Consider the following 18,410-nt stretch of genomic DNA (forward strand, 5'->3'; position numbering starts at 1 on the left):
CATACCGCTTTCCATATTCGTGCATTCGAAAAGCGTTACAAATTATTATAAAAGCGCATTCAATTGGCGAAAGAATATGCAATAAACCATTTAAAATGCACTTAAATTAATTCATGTATAAATGTTTATAATGCTTACATTTTTTTCAATTTAAAGGAAAGAAAGTATAAATTTGATTTAAGTCCAATGTTATAACATTTGAATTTATATTTTACGTATGCGTGTCACATTAGCTAATGTTTGTGGTAATGTTTTTATTTGTACATTGTAATATAGATGTTCAAAAAAGACGTAATTTTCTGCTCTGTTCCAAATAAATAACATTTACTAAACATAACATCATTTTTTTATATAATTTAACAAGCTTACCACTATCACAGTTGATTTGCTTCTGATTTACAATAAAACTTTATTAATACATACAGTGCACGGTAAGACGAATCGTATGGGTACTCGCAAGTTACAGTGTCGAACATTTGTGATCATTAAACTCGAACTTGTTTAATATGCGGTCATAAAGTTTACTGACCGATGGTTCTAGTGTATAAATCTCGTTCGATAAATAAGAACTATTTTTGATTGATTATAGTGCTAATGGCTTCCCTGGTTACAGGCCAATGTAAGGTCAGATAAGAGCTCTGTACACTGTTCAAGCACCTTTATCGATATAGCCCTAATATTATGCGATAGAAAAAAAGAATTTCTCCCTCAAACGCTTAAAACGGAAAAAAGGAAAATATTGAGGACAGGTTTTAATTTAACCTGTTCGTGGACAGTACAGAAAAGTACATGATGCCGCTCATGCTCAAAGCAGAATATCAAACATTAAACGTGGAGTGATAAAAAATGAATTTAGAAACATCCACAGATGTGTTCATTGGACATTACACATATAAAGTACTTCAAGTCCATTTCACAAATTAGTAGGATGTAGATTCAACAACATTTCTACATACCGCCAGGTCTTTTCATTACCGGTCATTGTCCAAAATACATTGGCCTACAATTTATCTCATTGTCAAATAGAGCATGGTTTGTTTACAAAATAACCACTCGCGAAATTTAATGTTTAACTATAAACTTAAAATGGTATAAAATAACATATAATATATTGACAGTTGTGAGAAATTAAACATACAGGACAAGACAATGTTTACAAATAATTATTTTTTCACGTGGTAAACCAACTTAATAGATTAATGATATGTAAATGTATGTAAACCGTGAACTATATTAAACACTACAGCTAGCCTAGCTGTACGTTGATTGCTTTAAAGAATTACCTGTATAACAAAATTGCAGTGTTTGGCGTTTGTACCTTTTTCTGAACGGGATGTAAATTTTTATTGACAGATATTTGGCTGTCAACATTAATACATATTAAGGATTTCGGAGAATAAACGTATGTATGATTAAATACAATTTGTTTAGTTTATGTTTAAAGTGAAGTTACGGTTAATAAACATCATAAAATACATATATTATATTATTTTCTTGTAACGTACTTACTGTCACAAACATACATAATTATTATACATTGAAACAAATAATTTGTTTTGTTTGTTTACAATCACAATAACACTGTCACACTTTCATGATGTTTGAGTGAGGCGTACATGATGGACCTGCATGCATTATTTAAACGGTGAAGGCCTGCCTGTCTCCCGTCAGCGATTTGCAAAGTTTCCTTATACAACAATGAGCGTCTGTCTTTGGGATCGGGCTCTATTCAAAACATTTTATGAAAAAATGTGTGTCAAAGTTTCAAACTTAATTAACCCATAACGTTTTAAAGTTACCCAGTTTGAATTTTTTAACAGTTCATTCAAGGTTTAAGGGATCTCAATACCAAAATATACGTGTATATATATCATAACCTACGAACAGTATCAAGCCTGGTTAAACTAGACCGCTGCCTCCTATACTGGTTGCAAAAGTTTATCACTTCCGGTTTCAGCCGGGTCAGGGTTCAATTGTTATGAAAGCCGGTTTTATTTATTTCAATTATGAGCCTTAAAAAATGTTTACTAATTTATAGCATTATTGATACACGCGTGGTGGATATTTTAACTTAGTTACCTCGACAGTTCATGCTTCAATAAATATGAATGACTAAAAACGCGTCTGCTTTAATGAAATAAATACGTGTACCTTGATCTATTTTTTTACGTTTATCAGTGAAGTATATAATTTATGCACTGATAAGAGTACTTTTATATTTTCAAGGTTAGTTTTATTTTTTATTTTATTTTAAATCTAATAATTTTCTTTCTCTTTCATCGAGTGTGCATTTTAGATTTTGCAGTGTTTGAAATTAGCAGTAAATTCTTATTCGACAAATCTCAATCTCAAATAAAAAATAAATAAATATTATATAAATATTTCATACCACAAGATGACAAGAAAATTTGCATTTAGAAAAAAAAACTTGAATTGTCTGTTTTTTATACACATGTATAATTTTTTCTCTTTTTTGACATTACACAACTTGAATTTTATATATTGGCTGAATTTGGAAGATGAAGTCCGGCAAGACACCAGTGAAAATACGGAACATATTTTTTTCACTGCAAAATTACGGAAAAGTTATGGAAAAATAACTTTTTATTTCATCAATATGTCATGTAAAAGTAAATAATAAAGTCGTGTTATTAACCTAATCGAAATGTAGAGTGCGTGTATTTTAACCACCGTTCATTTGATGTAACATTATTGCAGCATCTTCAGAAAACATAAAAAGCGGCATTATTTGTAAACCAGCACTTGGGTGATGTTGTTTAAAACCTGTGTCAAAATAAGTTAGTTATTCAAAACGGAGCGTAGAATAAGTAGAATAATAGGCGTTCATGTCATATGAATATAATTTATTTCAATATAATTCAAGACAAATTGAGTAAGCTAGTTTCATTTGTTTTGTTTTTTAAGGAGACTGAAATCTGGAATATTTTACACAGAGTCAATGGCTACATCAGAAGAAAGGCTTGCCTTGTTTAAGGCGGAATACCCTCACACAGATAATGTTTCCCTGACAGGGGCAGATCTGGGCGTGGTGGCCGGATACTTTGTTATTATCATAGCCATAGGAGTTGTGGTAAGTTGTAAAAAATACAAATTGTAACAATTTTAGATGTTTCATGGTAAAGCTTTCTTATAAAAGAAAGAAACAGTTTGAATGTTAAAAGAAAAATAATGCGTGGTTTAGTGTGGTTAATGCAAAGTTGTGGTTCTTTTTGTGTTATACAAAAAAGTACTATCTATCTATATAGTGTCATTTTTAATAAGTAATCTAGTTTTAGGGGTTTTCCGATCAAATTTTTGCCTTCCCGATTTAGAATTGCCGTCTGTTTAATTTTGTTTGTAGTATTTCCTTATTAAATGACATTAATTGAAACAAATTAAAGTGCATAACAAGGGGAAAGAGAAAAAAACATGTCTGCATATAAAGTGCAAAAACTGCATGGAGACAGTAGTTTGTCATACTTACATAAATATAAATATTACAAGGTTTATGTTGAACGTGATTTGAATAAAGAAATGATATTTTAATTTACATAAGTGAAAGGAGATAAAGTTGAGCTTCGGGTGAAGTAAATAAAGCGACCATTATAAACGTTGAGATAATTAGAAAGTAGGGGATACGGGTTGGGGCGCGTTTTCGTTGCTTTTCATTTCAAGGTTGAATATTGTGATAATGGGCGTTTTCCATGTTTAAGTTTAATATTGTAATTATAATAATGACTGATATTGCAGACGACACGCATTCCCACACAGCTTTCCGCATGTTACATTATTTGTTCTTTTAGTTCCGTTTACCAGTAGTCCATTTGAGAATAGTAAAACAACATAGAAAGCCTTTCCACGAAGAAACCTTTTTATTCATTCTTTTTATAACAAATGAACCTTCTCATTATAAGTTATTACCTCCCCTTTTATTTTCTATAGCACAACCTTGGTATATAGATCTACGACAGTCAGTCAACAAAAGCCATTAAACAAACAAAACAAAAACAAAGAAAATGTCATTTTAAGACAATGTGAAGTATCATATTATTATAACATTTTTTTTTTATTTCAGGCAATGTGCAGGTCTAATAGAAGCACAGTTGGTGGGTTCTTTCTCGCAGGAAGATCTATGTTCTTTTTACCTGTAAGTATTTTCATGATGTCGATATATTTTAAATGGTGTTCTGGTAATAACTGACCATCGGTCATTCAAACAATAGTACATTATATAATGAAACAATTCTTGATAATGCATATTAATCGTAACTTTTAAAGATTTTTTGCATTTATTAAAAAAAATGTTGTTTAATAGTTAAAATATGACTGTGTATGACTGAAACAAAAATAGATATGAAATGCTATATAAGCTTGATATTCATTAGAACTAACATCTGAAGTTGAGTTCTTGCAGTCAGGATAACGTTTATACGTCAAACCTGAAACAATTAACCATGATATTGTTTCTTATATTACTATTTCTTTATGTTAAATGTTTAATTTCTAATGTTGTAGACGTCTTTTGTTGGACACATATTATGATATATATCACACGTAAAGCATGCATATGACATATATAATGATATGTATATCACAAGTTAACCATGTATATGTCACATATTATGTTACATATAACAATTTAACCATGCTTTTGACACACATATGATAAATATTACAAGTAGACCATGGTTTGAACAAATATGATATTAATCACAAGTAAACCATGCATAGGCATATATTATGATACATATTACAAGTAAACCATGTTTAGGACACATATTATGATATATATCACAAGTAAACCATGTTTAGGACACATATTATGATATATATCACAAGTAAACCATGCTTAGGACACATATTATGATATATATCACAAGTAAACCATGCTTAGGACACATATTATGATATATATCACAAGTAAACCATGCTTAGGACACATATTATGATATATATCACAAGTAAACCACGCTTAGGACACATATTGTGATAGATATCACAAGTAAACCACGCTTAGGACACATATTGTGATAGATATCACAAGTAAACCATGCTTAGGACACATATTATGATATATATCACAAGTAAACCACGCTTAGGACACATAATGTGATAGATATCACAAGTAAACCATGCTTAGGACACATATTGTGATAGATATCACAAGTAAACCATATTTACAGGATAATGAACCTCTGATTTATTTATTATATTAGTTTTGGCTTATTTCAGATTGGTGCTTCACTGTTTGTCAGTAACATCGGAACTGAACATTTTATAGGTCTTTCCGGCTCGGGTGCTGCACAGGGTATTGGTGTTGGAGCATGGGAATTTAATGTAAGTAATCAGTACAATGTTTGAGAGGAAATACAGAATTTATGTATAGAATTAATAAACACAATTTGAAGCCCTGAAATACCAAACCACCAGAATAGGGAGCGACCAGCAGTAAAGTGAATATGTTTGCTGATGACATACCTGATCAATTAACAACCATGAAGTCTTGCAAATTAACACCTTTGAGATAATAACACCTAATTCTGATTTATATTAGTTTATAATTCCAATACAATAGTTTACTTTACCTTTCAAACGAAGGTATCTCGTGTTCGACCTGTATTTAGCTTAAGCAGAATTTTGTTAACAGTATATTTTATTGAAAGAAGGTAATGCGTCTAATTTGCGCCATGTTATAATGGTGCCAGAATTCAAATGATTAGCAAATATGATAATAATTGTAATGTAATGACATGTTATTTTATTTATTTTCAGGCAATCCTACTTTTACAGTTACTCGGCTGGATATTTATCCCCGTGTACATCGCATGTGGGGTAATTTTCTTTTAAATTTGTTGTTTTGTTTTGGTGCCGACGAAAACTTGAATTCGATGATAAGCTTTGTCGAGAAGTTATCAATCTGAAAAAAAAAATGATGATATTATATTCTTGACATTTTTTCAACTTATTTTAGCTTTGAATAATATTAGAGAACAAGTAGAACATTATGTTTGTATATATTTACATAGGTTTACATTAAATGTTTGAATATTTAATGGTTTGAACTTTCTCCACTCAAGTATGCCATCGCCTTTGACATCAGCGTTCCATCATCATTAAACCTAGATAAAATCATGAGCATGAAAATATGAATTTTATCTCGACTATTTTAGTTTTTTGTATGTATGTATGTGTCACTTAAGACAGTGAGCATTCCTGTCTCTCATTTAATATTCATGGCAAGCTAGATTTACATAAACAATCATGTAATGTAAACATAGCATCTCCATTTACATTGTTGATCAACAAATTGAGAGATATGTATGTAGATATTTCATCTCATCAAGGACTAAAAAAAATCATTTTGTTGGTCTAATGTACATAAACTTGTTTAAACGGTCATGATTTACACCCAAAAACAAAGATTTCTGATCATTATTTACACAAACCATTGTTAAGCCTAAAACGCATTCATGAGCACAGTGAATTTATACTTGTCATTTTTTACATGAGTATGCAAGTCCCTTATCATATTCAAAAGATGCTAGTATATAATTATTTGATATTCATCTCATGCCAATTGTGTTTTCATTTTACTCTGAAATTATTTATGCAAAAGTTTTATTATTGTCGAATTCGTTATTAGACAAAATAAAAGTTAATTATAATCTAAATTTCAGACATACACGATGCCTGAATACCTAACAAAGCGGTTTGGTGGTGAAAGACTGCGGGTTTACTTTGCATTACTATCTCTAATTTTGTATATTTTCACAAAATGTTCTGTAAGTATTCAAGTATAAGTACAATTAGCCACTTCTTTTCCGCTTTAAAGCTATATAATTTGAGGTTATTATTATACATTGTCGAGTGCATTACCGAATTCTGTAAGAATAGTACACAGCTGTGAAACCTTTATAAATCGAGGCGTAAGACATCAACTATGTCTTGTCTATTTTGTGTCAAACAGGGACTAGTTGTTCACCGTCATTGGTAAACATAGTGAATTACTTTAATAAACATCAAACGCATTAAATTGGGGTTTTTTTACAAGCGTTTATTCATAAAACTTGAGAAGGAAGTTACTTGATTGAGCTGAATGAAGTCGGTGAGATAATGTTTAAATTGTCATCACTCTGATTAACTTGCAGTTTTTGTTAAATCAGACGTTTTGAGCAAATAAAACCAGCTATATCTCGCCATACTTTTACTTTATATGGTAATATATCAAGTAATATTCCCGTGGGCAGGGAAACTGGTAAAGGGGAGTGGGAGCAGCACGGCAAAGGGGCAACATGGGTGGAAGTTGATGTAGCGATTATTAACTGCACTATAAACTCTTTACCAATTTAATTAAGACTTCTTTTGCTGGAATTGTCACTTTTGTATGATTGTCACTGCTGTTCAATGTAATTTGAATTCATTCATACCTACACAGTAAAAGAATTATAGTAATATAATTATACCTGACATTTTTCATATTTCAGGGCGATCTTTTCACGGGGGCTTTGTTTATACAGCAGTCACTAAAATGGGATTTATATTTATGTATATTTATCCTAGTCACTGTTACCGGAATAATGACCATGACAGGTATGTTCCTGTTAATTTTTTTTTCGACCTTTTGCTGTTTGTTTTCGTCAAGACTTCCGGTAAATGTGTAGGCTTTTCGCTATCCCTTTCTCGTTATTTTCCGCACAAGCAATCCGTGTGCTACGTTATCACCGTAGCTTTGCTATAGATGTTTATTATGCGCCCAATAAACTAGCCAGCAGTAAACGAAAGTAAACTACAGACCAATTAGCAAATGTGATCTATCGGCTTGTGGCATGAATTTTTATATTTGACATGCGCATGCTAACTTTTTCATCTCGCAGTACTCTAATGTTTGAAGAAAAGATAAATTTATTCATAAAAAGAATTATTCTATTATTTTATATAAATTTTAATCAGACATATTGTATAATTTATCACATTTCTATTTTTCATAATTAACGTGTTACAGGTGGTTTGACCGCTGTTATATATACAGACACCATGCAGGCCATACTGATGGTTGGTGGCGGACTTACTTTGATGGCAATGAGTACGTATCTATTGTATATCATTGTTTATATCATGCATTGTGTGCATACATGTGTATTTTTGGGGTGTTTGATTTTTTGATTTTTTATTTTTTTATTTGTTTGTTGTTTTGTTTTTAGTTGTTGTTGTGTTTTTGTTGCTGTTGTTTTGGGAGCGGGGTGACTTGAAATATTTGTACATTGTATAGTTACAGTAAACTTTGTTTTTATGTTTTGTCAATTTTAATTACCCATGCTGGAAATCGTAAATTCGTATAAACAATTTTATTATACTGATCAATGTCAATCAATTAGAAAAAATATCTAAATTTCTTTTTATGTACACAAGTTCGTGAATGACAAAAACACTAAAATGATTATCCATCAAATCAATGTGTAACGTTACTAAGTATTTAAATTAAATAGATCCGACAAAAAAATATTGTTTTAAAGAAAGTGTTACAAAATAAGAACTCATTAAACAAAATCATTTGTAAATGTCGTAAATTTAAGGTTTCTCAAAGATCGGTGGTTATGACGGCCTTGCCCGAAAATACCCGAACGCAACTACCAAGATGACGTATAGAATGCCAAACACCACGTGTCACGAGACAGACCCGAACTCGTTCCGGATGTTACGTGAAGCAGACGACGACTATATGCCGTGGTTAGGGTTTCTGCTAGGACAGACGCCGGGGTCTATTTGGTACTGGTGTGCCGATCAGGTATTCTAACGTAAGCTTAATTTCTTGGACAATCTCGTAATACTAGTATTAGTATAAGTCTATAATTACACCTATCATTCAATTAAGTTTATTCCGCAAATTTGACATTCATTACAAATAATCTGTAAAATAAAATAAATTGTGCAGATTTCTAGTTCGTTTGACAAATCAGCATAATTATGTTCCGTTTCTTTTTACAATTTAGAAAAAGCACTGTCCGGAAATGGTGCTTGGAAAATCCATTTGTAATGTAGGATTCAAACATCAAGATTATGAGCAAAAAGAACTTTCTCTTACATTTTCTTTGAAGGGGTACAGGGGAACTGGTAAAACAAGGTTGTCTTTACAACACATTACAATTGTCCAAGGTTTGAAATAAATTCAATCCCATCTCCTGGCAAGGACCTTCTTCATCCTGCTATATAGGGAGGGGTAACGGACATATAACTTTGTTAAAACAATCAATACATTTCTGTAAAGCGGCTGATCTCTACTTTTACTTCATTAATATTTATGTATTTTCTTGTCAGGTGATTGTACAGCGCCTGCTAGCGGCCAAGAGTTTGTCTCATGCTCAAGGAGCAACACTGATGGCCGGTTTTATAAAAGTTTTACCATTATTTATGATGGTGATGCCGGGGATGATCAGCAGAGTTCTCTACGCTGGTAATAAAATGTTACCTTTATTAAACGTTAAATACCATCGGGGGCCATGCAGATTGGGGTTGGGCAGGATGCAAGTTAGAGCTTGAACAATATTAAATCATACAACACATGCAAATCATATATGTTGCTTTTTAGTAAGTTTGTTGTAACTTTCCCTCTCTGAAATATGGATAAGCATAATCCTGCGGCAGAATATGTTAGCAAGACTCAAGGACGCAAGATCATTAAGACTCATTATCTGAATAGTCACCCCATGTGCACAAAAAGGCCTTCGGCTTTACACGGTCACCATTTTATACTGTGCCTTTTACATACTTTATACGTGATATTTCACTGATACTGACTAAAATTCATATCTACTAGGTTATTTCTTGCATGTAGCGTTAATTATGAGCTGATTTTAATGCGTAGCGTTTATTGGGAGCTGATTTTAATGCATAGCGTATATTGGGAGCTGATTTTAATGCATTGCGTTAATTAGGAGCTGAATTTAATGCGTAGTGTTGATTAGGAGTTTATTCAAATGAGTAGCGTGAAATATTTACATGACATAGACTTAATGATATTCCTATTCATAAGTACTTTCATTGACTTTCTTCAATAAATTTCAAGAGAAACTCAGAAGTAAAATTTAAAGGTTTTAGTTCAATCGTTGTTGTGTGAAATGGATCACTGCTTATCCTTTCGAAAATTTTGAAAGGTTAACCTAAGAAATATATGAAGAAAAACCCGACTTAGCTGCAACTTGTTGTTAGTTCATAGTTCATTTTTTTCTTTTGTTATTACAGACGAAGTTGCATGTGTTGACCCACAAATATGTAACTATGTATGTCAAAGCGAGGCTGGCTGTAGCAGTATAGCTTATCCGAGGCTTGTCCTCGGTATCATGCCAGAAGGTGGGTTACAAAAACAAGATGTCGTTCATACTTTTAGAATTTGCTTTTTGTACATATATCGGTTCTTTCCTGCGTTATCTTAAATGCCAATATATTTTGCCAAAATTCTTTTCGTCAAAATTATATGTTTCGGTGTGTACAAATGGCAATTTTTGATAACAAAGAAAAAATACTACTGAACTACTGAAACTACTGAAACTTATGTGCAATTTTAAATGACAAAAGTCATAGATTATTTGTAAAATACCAAATCGTTTTAATACATCTTTACTATAAAATATATCCGTTTAATTTGCAAAATAGTTATATTTTCCGTTTAAAATAAACTTAAAAATTGTATATATTACTATTATTGTTATTCTTTGACACATCTTTTAGCTTCATGGTAACAATTTTTGACATAAAGGTAGCAAATTAACTTTCCTTAAGACCTTTGCCACATATATCTCAATTTTATTTCCGATATGTGCTGAATGTAAAAAATAACGATAAACAAGTTTTGTTGTAAACGAACATGTATATTTAAGTTTAGGTGGTCTTATGTTAAGATTTACGTGATCATACATTGTATTTGAATGTTTATGTAATCTTATATTCAGGTTTACTTGGTCTTATGTCAGGTTTACATGATGTTATGTTCATATTTAGGTTGTCTTATGTTCAGATTTTACGTGGTCTTATGTTCAGATTTTACGTGATCATATATTTAGATTTACGTGATCATATATTCAGGTTTACTTGGTGTTATGTTCAGGTTTACGTGGTCTTATATTCAGATTTACGTGATCGTTATATTCAGATTTACGTGATCGTTATTTTCAGGTTTACGAGGTCTTATGATGGCGGTGATGATAGCGGCTCTTATGAGCGACCTTGACTCGATCTTTAACAGCGCCAGTACCCTGTTCACTGTTGATATTTATACTAAAATAAGAAAGAACTGTTCTCAAAGAGAACAAATGCTCGTAGGCAGGTAAGATTTAAATATTCTCATAATTCTATCATTATATGGAGCTACCTTTGTCGGGAGAGTATTTTGAGGAAAGAAATGTGTTGAACAAATCTGCGATTTTTTCTAAAAAGATTCACCATTTTCATGTTTTAATGTTTAATTCTGCTTAAGCCGGGGCAAGGGGGCGTGGACGGAAATTTGCACTTGACAGTACCGTCCATGAACAGGATCAGGCAAACCGAACCAGCAACATTTTCAATTTTGCCGTTTTGGACTTTCTTTAGGGATTCCCATTTTCTCTATTTTGAAATACGTATGTGTAGTACTGTGTGACGTCTCTAACGTCACGTGTGATTTTATTTTCGTGCCCGGTGTATGTATATTATACTTATTGGGATTGATATTTGTTATATGAAAAACTCATTTGCCAATGAGGGCATATGAATTTTTTTGTTTTATGAGAATGATACAGATTAGGTTTTATAGAAAGCATTTTATTTTCATTTCAGACTTTTCATACTCATTATGGTGGGCGTGTCAATAGCGTGGGTACCAGTGCTAAAGGAGACACAAGGGGGTCAAGTTTTCATTTATATACAAGAAATAACAAATTATTTGGCCCCACCTTTTGCAGCCATATTTCTGCTGGCAGTACTAGTTCCGATGGTTAATGAACAGGTAATATGCTTATTTAATTGACTGTATTACTTATAAGCATCACTATACTTCACTCATGATTTGACCATTATGAAAATGTTAATCTTAATCAAATTTGTTTATATTAAAGGCACGTTCATTTTTCAATTCTTTAGAAATGTCAAACATATGTTTAGTTATGTTTAAATAATGGATTTAAGAAGAAAGTTGCGCTGAATGTGCAGTTATGTGTCATGAAGCGTAGCAAAATGTAAAAAAGTAGCATTTTAACTTCCATCCAAAATGCTTATACACTATGATTTTACCCCAATGTCAACAGAGCAAAAGAAGTAAAACATAGTTCATCTATGTGCCAAATGAGTATCTTTTTGAAAACTGTATCTAATACCAAGAGAGAAAAGTTTTGTAAAATTGAAATGATAGCATTGCTGAGGTACACTTGACCTTTAAAGCTTGTGAAATTTTCAAACATTCTGGGACAACTGGAACAATGTGTCTAAATGTCATTTTAAATACACTAGTTTGCCTTTTATTAATTGACCTTGAGTTTACGGGGATCAACCTATGAAAACGACTGTAAAGTATAGTATGTTCTAAATTCTACAGGGAGCATTCTGGGCGTTAATGTTGGCTTTTCTGACTGGTGTTATACGGATGATCTTGGCATTTGTCTACTACAGTAGTGGAGGCTGTGGTAAAGATGACAATCGTCCCGCCATCTTGAAGAACTTTCATTACATGTATTTCTCGTTATTCATCACACTGTTGACTGGTGTGACAGCTATTGTGATCAGTTATTTTACCGGCAGACCTCATGAAAAATACGTAAGTAGTTCAACACTTGATCGCTTTCAACTTACATTTAATCTTGTCATCATTTTACTGTTGTAAAATATCTAGGTTCAGCGCGGTTGTTTTCAACTTAAATGGAGATTGTCAACATTTTATCGGCGCTGGGTCGTTTTAAACTTAAATGAAGATTGTCAGCAAAGCCAATTAATGTGAACATCATTTCACTGTATATTTACTTTTTAGAAATATATGCAAGTTTTCTCATCTGATAAACATCTAGATAATCTTACTTGAATTATATTGCATATTTGATGTTAATATGTTGATCAAGAAACCATAGTGACAATCCCTCAAATGAATTACGTAACAGCAAATCATCCTTAAACTTTGACAGTGATATCTCCGGCTAGCCTTCAAATTTTCTTTTAAACATTCTTATGATAATCTTTAAAAACCCGCAATTTAAGACGCCGGTAAATTACACATATTTTAAAAATAGAATTTTTTTTAAAATTAGTTTTTATCAAAATTTAAAAATTTAACCCAATTTTAAAAATAAAAAGTTTTTTGCTTTAGTTCATTTTCTTTTTTACATTTTTGCAAATAAGTTTACGTAAAAATGTTTCGACTCCATAAATTTAAATACGTAAAAATGTCGCAGCTTTAAAATTTCCCGTTTATATAAATTTGGGTTTAAAAATACAACATATAACAAATGTTTTACATTAAAAATTTTAAACTTCCAAAAAAAATATTGTATCTCAGGGGGTTAGGCCTTAAAATTTCCCTTTTGATAAACTTTTTTAAAAACCCCGAAAAGAACACCGGTTAAAAAACACAAAAAAATTTAATGTATTGGGTAACCTTTCTTAAAATAATTTTTATGAACAACAAAATTGTACCTATACAATAAGGGGGTCAAATTTGCTTCACCCGAGAATTAACTGTTTTCAGGGAAGGTTGGGGAAACCCATAAAAAAAGCTTTTATTCTATAAACCACATTTTCAAAAGTCAAAATTCCCCCCTGAATTAATATTTAAAGTGGGTTAATTGCTTTGCCCGTGCCCTTTTTTTGGGTCGGAAATTTTAATCTTTTTGCTTTGTCATTTAAAATCCCGTGTAAAATTTTATTTTCTGGTTTTAATTTTTTAAGCTTAGTTTTTTTTTCAATTTAAAAATTTTCCTATTTAACATAAACGTTATGCTTTAGTTCATTTTTTTTTTTTCATATGCAAAAAAGTTTACGAAAAAAATTTTTCGACTCCATACTTTTAAAAATAACTTTAATATTTTCGCAGCAAATGCCCGTTATATAAAGGGGTAAATACCCCATATAAAAAATTTTTTTACATTAAAATTGTATAACTCAAAATAAAAAAAAATGGGAAAAACTTTTTTTTTAAAAAAATCATATCTAATAATTTTCAACATTAGAACATGGTTGCATATGGCATGTTGTAACTATTCAAAAGTAGTTATACTACATTTTTATATACGTGTAATTCTTTTCTATAAATTACGTTCTGATTTCCATCAAGTATTATAAATAAGCATTATTTTTATCAAATTTTTTGCCAACTCATTGCTGCTTGTTAAATATTAACGTAAAATATGTATAAATGTTGTTTCATGAACTTACATATATACAACTTTTAAAATTAATACAATTACAAAAAAAACAAAAAACGTTTTTCTTTTCTGTCGAAGTTGACACGTACGACTTTTTGGAAAGAGGAAAACCCGGCCCCCCGTACATAGAAGAAAAACAAAAACCTGACAAAAAAGGGTAAAGAAAAAGGAGAAGGGTTTTCAAAAAATCTTGCAGAACCCAGGTGATAAACAATATGCACGTTTCTCCGGGGAGGAAAAACATCACTACGGGGACCCGAAACTTGATGAACCAAAAAGAAGAAAAAGGGTTCAAACCCCCTATATTATATCAAAAATTTTAGGGGCAGAAAAAATTAAAAATTTTAAACTTAAATTTTCAGTTTAAATCCTGCCGGTTTAAATCTTTAAACTAGCACTTTTGGGATTTTCCTTACTTTTGGGGGGGGGGGGGGGGGGGGGGGGGGGGGGAAATAACTTTTTTAAATTTTTATTGAGGAGAAAGGGCTTTTTTTTTAAAAAAAAACCAGTCATTTTAAAATTGTATATAACGATTTACATTGGATTTCTTACCCTTTTTAAAAAGCATTATTAATATTTTAATTCTTGCTTTGCAGAATATTGCGCGGGAAAGGCCTAAAATTTGTTTGCGGAATCACAAACGAATTACGAAAAAAAAAAAACCCGTAAAAATCCCGGTTTAAACATTTTTGGGAAAATTTCCCGTCCCCTTGAACAAAACAAATACGCCAAAATAGGCCAAAAATATGGGTTTTTATTGAAAAATTTTTTATAAATTTCGGTTTTTTTCTTGCATATTTTTGGCCCTTTTTGGGAAAATATAAAAACCTGGCTTGGTGGTTGTTAAAGTTTGTATTTGACACAAATTTTTCACAGTAGTGTGCTAACCTTTTTATTTGACAAAAAATTTTAAAATTTTCGTTAATCAGAACTACCCTAGTGGATTTTCGGGAGAACTATTTACTTTCTATTTTTTTGAAAATTTTGAAAAATTGTAAAATTTTGTTAAGTATCTTTTTAAAAAATAAACTCGCAAAAAAAAAATCAGGATTAACTCGCCCCAATATTCAAAAAATGTATTAATTTATTATAGAAAAAGATAGCAGAATATAAGGTGACAAAAAAGATTTTAATTTAAGGGTACAATTTTCAGTATTTTTACATTTTTTTAGTCTCCAAAATATATATATATAAAAATATATTAAAATATATTTAAAAAAAAAAAATTTCATGCCTCCCCTGTGAAAATTGGGGTTTGATCTTTGTCCAAAATTGGGGGAAAGTTGAAAATTTTAACTACAGAAAATCAATCTTAATACGTTAAAAAAAAAAGTCGAATCCATAAATTTTTCCCAAACGTTTGACAGAAAAATAATTTTCAAAAACCAAAAAATTTCCCGAGGCGAGCTGTATTTTTAGCTTTCTGTTATTAGCCCCCCAGTTTATTAGCTTTATGGGAATGTTATTTTTTTCATACATATCAATGTACACATATATGTATTTTATAAAAATAAGCTGTGTTACGTTTTTAGTTTTACTTGTTTTATTTTTTTCAAAAAACCCTTTCAAATTTAAATTTTCACCTCAATTTTGTTTTCATATTAAATGAAAGTGTAGTAAAAAAATTTAATTTTAAGACAAGACTTCACTTTTTCTGGGCACAAAACTTTTTGATTCACATATCAAAACAAAAGGTTTTTTAGTGCATTACCAGCCCCCAAAATTTTAAGTCAGGATCAAAAAATTTAAAAACAATGTGGGGGCCAAAAGCGTGCTCGTCTATTCCAATGCTTTATAGTATAAAAAAAGAGCGCACAAAAATGTAGAATTTTTAAGTTCCCCGAAAGTCCTGAAAACCCGATTTGTTCTTTAAAGAATAAAAAAAATTTGGGCCCTCTCCTAATTTTGTTAAAAAATTACAAAAATTTATCATTAAAATGATGGTAAATAGTCTTCGTAAAAAGTGAGGGTTTAAAAGGGGAAAACTGTCGTTTCATTTTATATGGAAATATAGATTTATGCAAATATAGATAAGTTTAAAACCCTCAGTTTAAAGACCAGATTGTAATAGAAAAATTTAAAGGGTTACTCAGTGTGGCAAAAACCACGGGTGACATTTACGTCATTTTCGGCATCAATTTTTCCCAAACAAATGTTTCTCGATTCGGAAAAAAAAAAATAGCCGTAAAATTTTTATTTTTTCCTTAAAATTTTTTTGGGGGGATGCACCAAATCTTTCGGGGGAAAAAAATTAAATTTCCATAGAATATTTAATCTTTTGTCATTTATAAGCCGTTTTTTTTTCAAAACTTTGCATAAACCCTTTGGGAAATTTTCTTGTATTAGAGCGGGGAAACAGTTGCAAGCTATTTCGTTTTTTGGCGTTATTTTGGGGCTAAAGCCCTTTATTAAAAAAGTCAGGGTTTAAAAATCAAAACCCGGGGGACGGAAGGCAAAAATCACCCAAAATGTTTTATATTTTTTTTTATGAAAAGACATAAATCTTAATTTTTCTTAAATTTTAATTTTTGGCAAACCCGTTCAAGTCGAAAAAAAAGGGCACAGTTTTTAAAACAGATTTGAAATTTCCCTTTCCCAAATTTCGAAGGGAAAAATGCCTACCGTTCTTTTCCCTTTTAAATTTAAAAAATTTTTAACCCTGAAAAAAATTTTTTTTTTTATACGATTTACATAAACCAAAAGAATTTTTTAAAAAAGATTTTTTTCTCGCTTTCGCTTTTAAAAGATTTTTTAAAAATCGTAAAATTGTTGTCTGTATTTGTAAAAAAATTTTGTTTTGGCTTTTCAACCCATTTTTCCCTTACGGTAATTTAAAAAAATCTATTTGGGTGTCATGTACCCAATCTAAACGGGGGAATAAAAAACAAAACCCTTAAATATCCCCCCAAAACGGCAAAATTAAAAAATTTTCAGGTGGGAATTTTGACTTAGCTAGCCTGTCCATTAAAAGGCACTTTGGGAAATCACTTCGATTTGTTTTGCTGTAAAAAGGTTAGGGCTTCAAGCGGCAATTTTAAAGTAAAGGGTTTTTCTTTTCTAAAGAGCTATTTATAGTAAAAAACCAATATATATATTAAAAAAACCCTTTGTACCCAATTTTAGTATGTTAATTCCCCTTTTTTAAAACCGTGGAAATCGTTGAAAAAAATATTTTTACATCCTTTTTTATACCCACGGTAACCGTTTTTGAATGGAAAAAATTTCGTTAATTTTAAGAAACCCTTTTAAAAAAACTATCTATTTTTTTAATTGAAAATTTAAATTTTTTTTCTGTTAAAATAAATGCATATCAAAACAAATTTAGTTTTTATTAAAATTAAAAATTTAAAATTAAATTCAGGTCCTATTTATCAGAGAGTCCCCAAAAAATAAATTGAAAAGGGAAGGAAAAAAGGGAAATATTTAGGGTTTTAAAACATTTAAATCGATTTAAAAACTTTTTAACAATAAGTTCTTTCAACAAAATTAAAAACTTTAGGGCTTTTTGGGACAAATTTTTTATCGATGGGGGTTAAATTGGGCCCTGTAAATGAAATGGTTATTGAAACGGGGCATGACCTGCAGATGTCCTCAACAGGTTTTTTGAAGCATTTTAAGTTTTAAAAAAAGGGAAACCAAAACTTTAAAAATCAAAAACCCATGAAAACCATATACTTTAATAAGGGGAATTTTATCTGATATGAAAATAAAAAAGAAAGGTGATTTGACAGTTGAAGGATAAAAAATTGAATTATTTTCTCAAATGTAATCGTAATTTTTAAACTAACTTATGTTAGCTAAAATTATTCAATGGAGCATCGGGGGAATATACCCCTTCATAGATCTTGCCGATGTTGCTTTTACAGTGTAAGGGTAAATTTTTATAAATTTTATAATCATTTTTTTCCCGTCTTTTTCAAAAAATTTTGACTGTGATCGAGGGCTGTTTTTTTTGAAAAAATCATTTATCTTTTTATTTTACTTTTTTCTATTTTGTTTACCCCACATGGCGTCCATCCCCGGTCTTATTCA

At 30.8% G+C, this 18,410-nt stretch overlaps 1 protein-coding gene across 1 annotated transcript; it reads left to right on the forward strand.

Moving 5' to 3' along the window:
* The first annotated feature begins 1,121 nt into the window (after positions 1-1,121).
* On the forward strand, positions 1,122-14,507 carry LOC132747747 (sodium/myo-inositol cotransporter-like). Its single transcript, XM_060737241.1, has 15 exons — positions 1,122-1,402; positions 2,926-3,091; positions 4,076-4,147; positions 5,233-5,337; positions 5,773-5,832; positions 6,678-6,782; positions 7,485-7,590; positions 8,003-8,083; positions 8,574-8,785; positions 9,316-9,451; positions 10,240-10,347; positions 11,170-11,320; positions 11,809-11,977; positions 12,563-12,781; positions 14,457-14,507. Exons 2-15 carry the CDS (start codon positions 2,960-2,962, stop codon positions 14,505-14,507), a joined length of 1,707 nt encoding a protein of 568 aa, XP_060593224.1. The 5' UTR covers positions 1,122-1,402; positions 2,926-2,959.
* Positions 14,508-18,410: the final 3,903 nt, after the last annotated feature.

The sequence above is a fragment of the Ruditapes philippinarum genome, unplaced genomic scaffold, assembly GCF_026571515.1.
Source record: "Ruditapes philippinarum isolate M1 unplaced genomic scaffold, ASM2657151v2 ctg8425_1_1_1_1, whole genome shotgun sequence".
NCBI classification, from domain to species: domain Eukaryota; kingdom Metazoa; phylum Mollusca; class Bivalvia; order Venerida; family Veneridae; genus Ruditapes; species Ruditapes philippinarum.

Excerpts from the sequence above, each read along its gene's own strand:
- LOC132747747 (XM_060737241.1), top strand. The coding sequence starts at position 2,960 with ATGGCTACATCAGAAGAAAGGCTTGCCTTGTTTAAGGCGGAATACCCT. Across the intron at positions 5,338-5,772 it reads TTGGAGCATGGGAATTTAAT|GCAATCCTACTTTTACAGTT; the intron begins GTAAGTAATCAG and ends ATTTATTTTCAG. Across the intron at positions 7,591-8,002 it reads CGGAATAATGACCATGACAG|GTGGTTTGACCGCTGTTATA; the intron begins GTATGTTCCTGT and ends AACGTGTTACAG.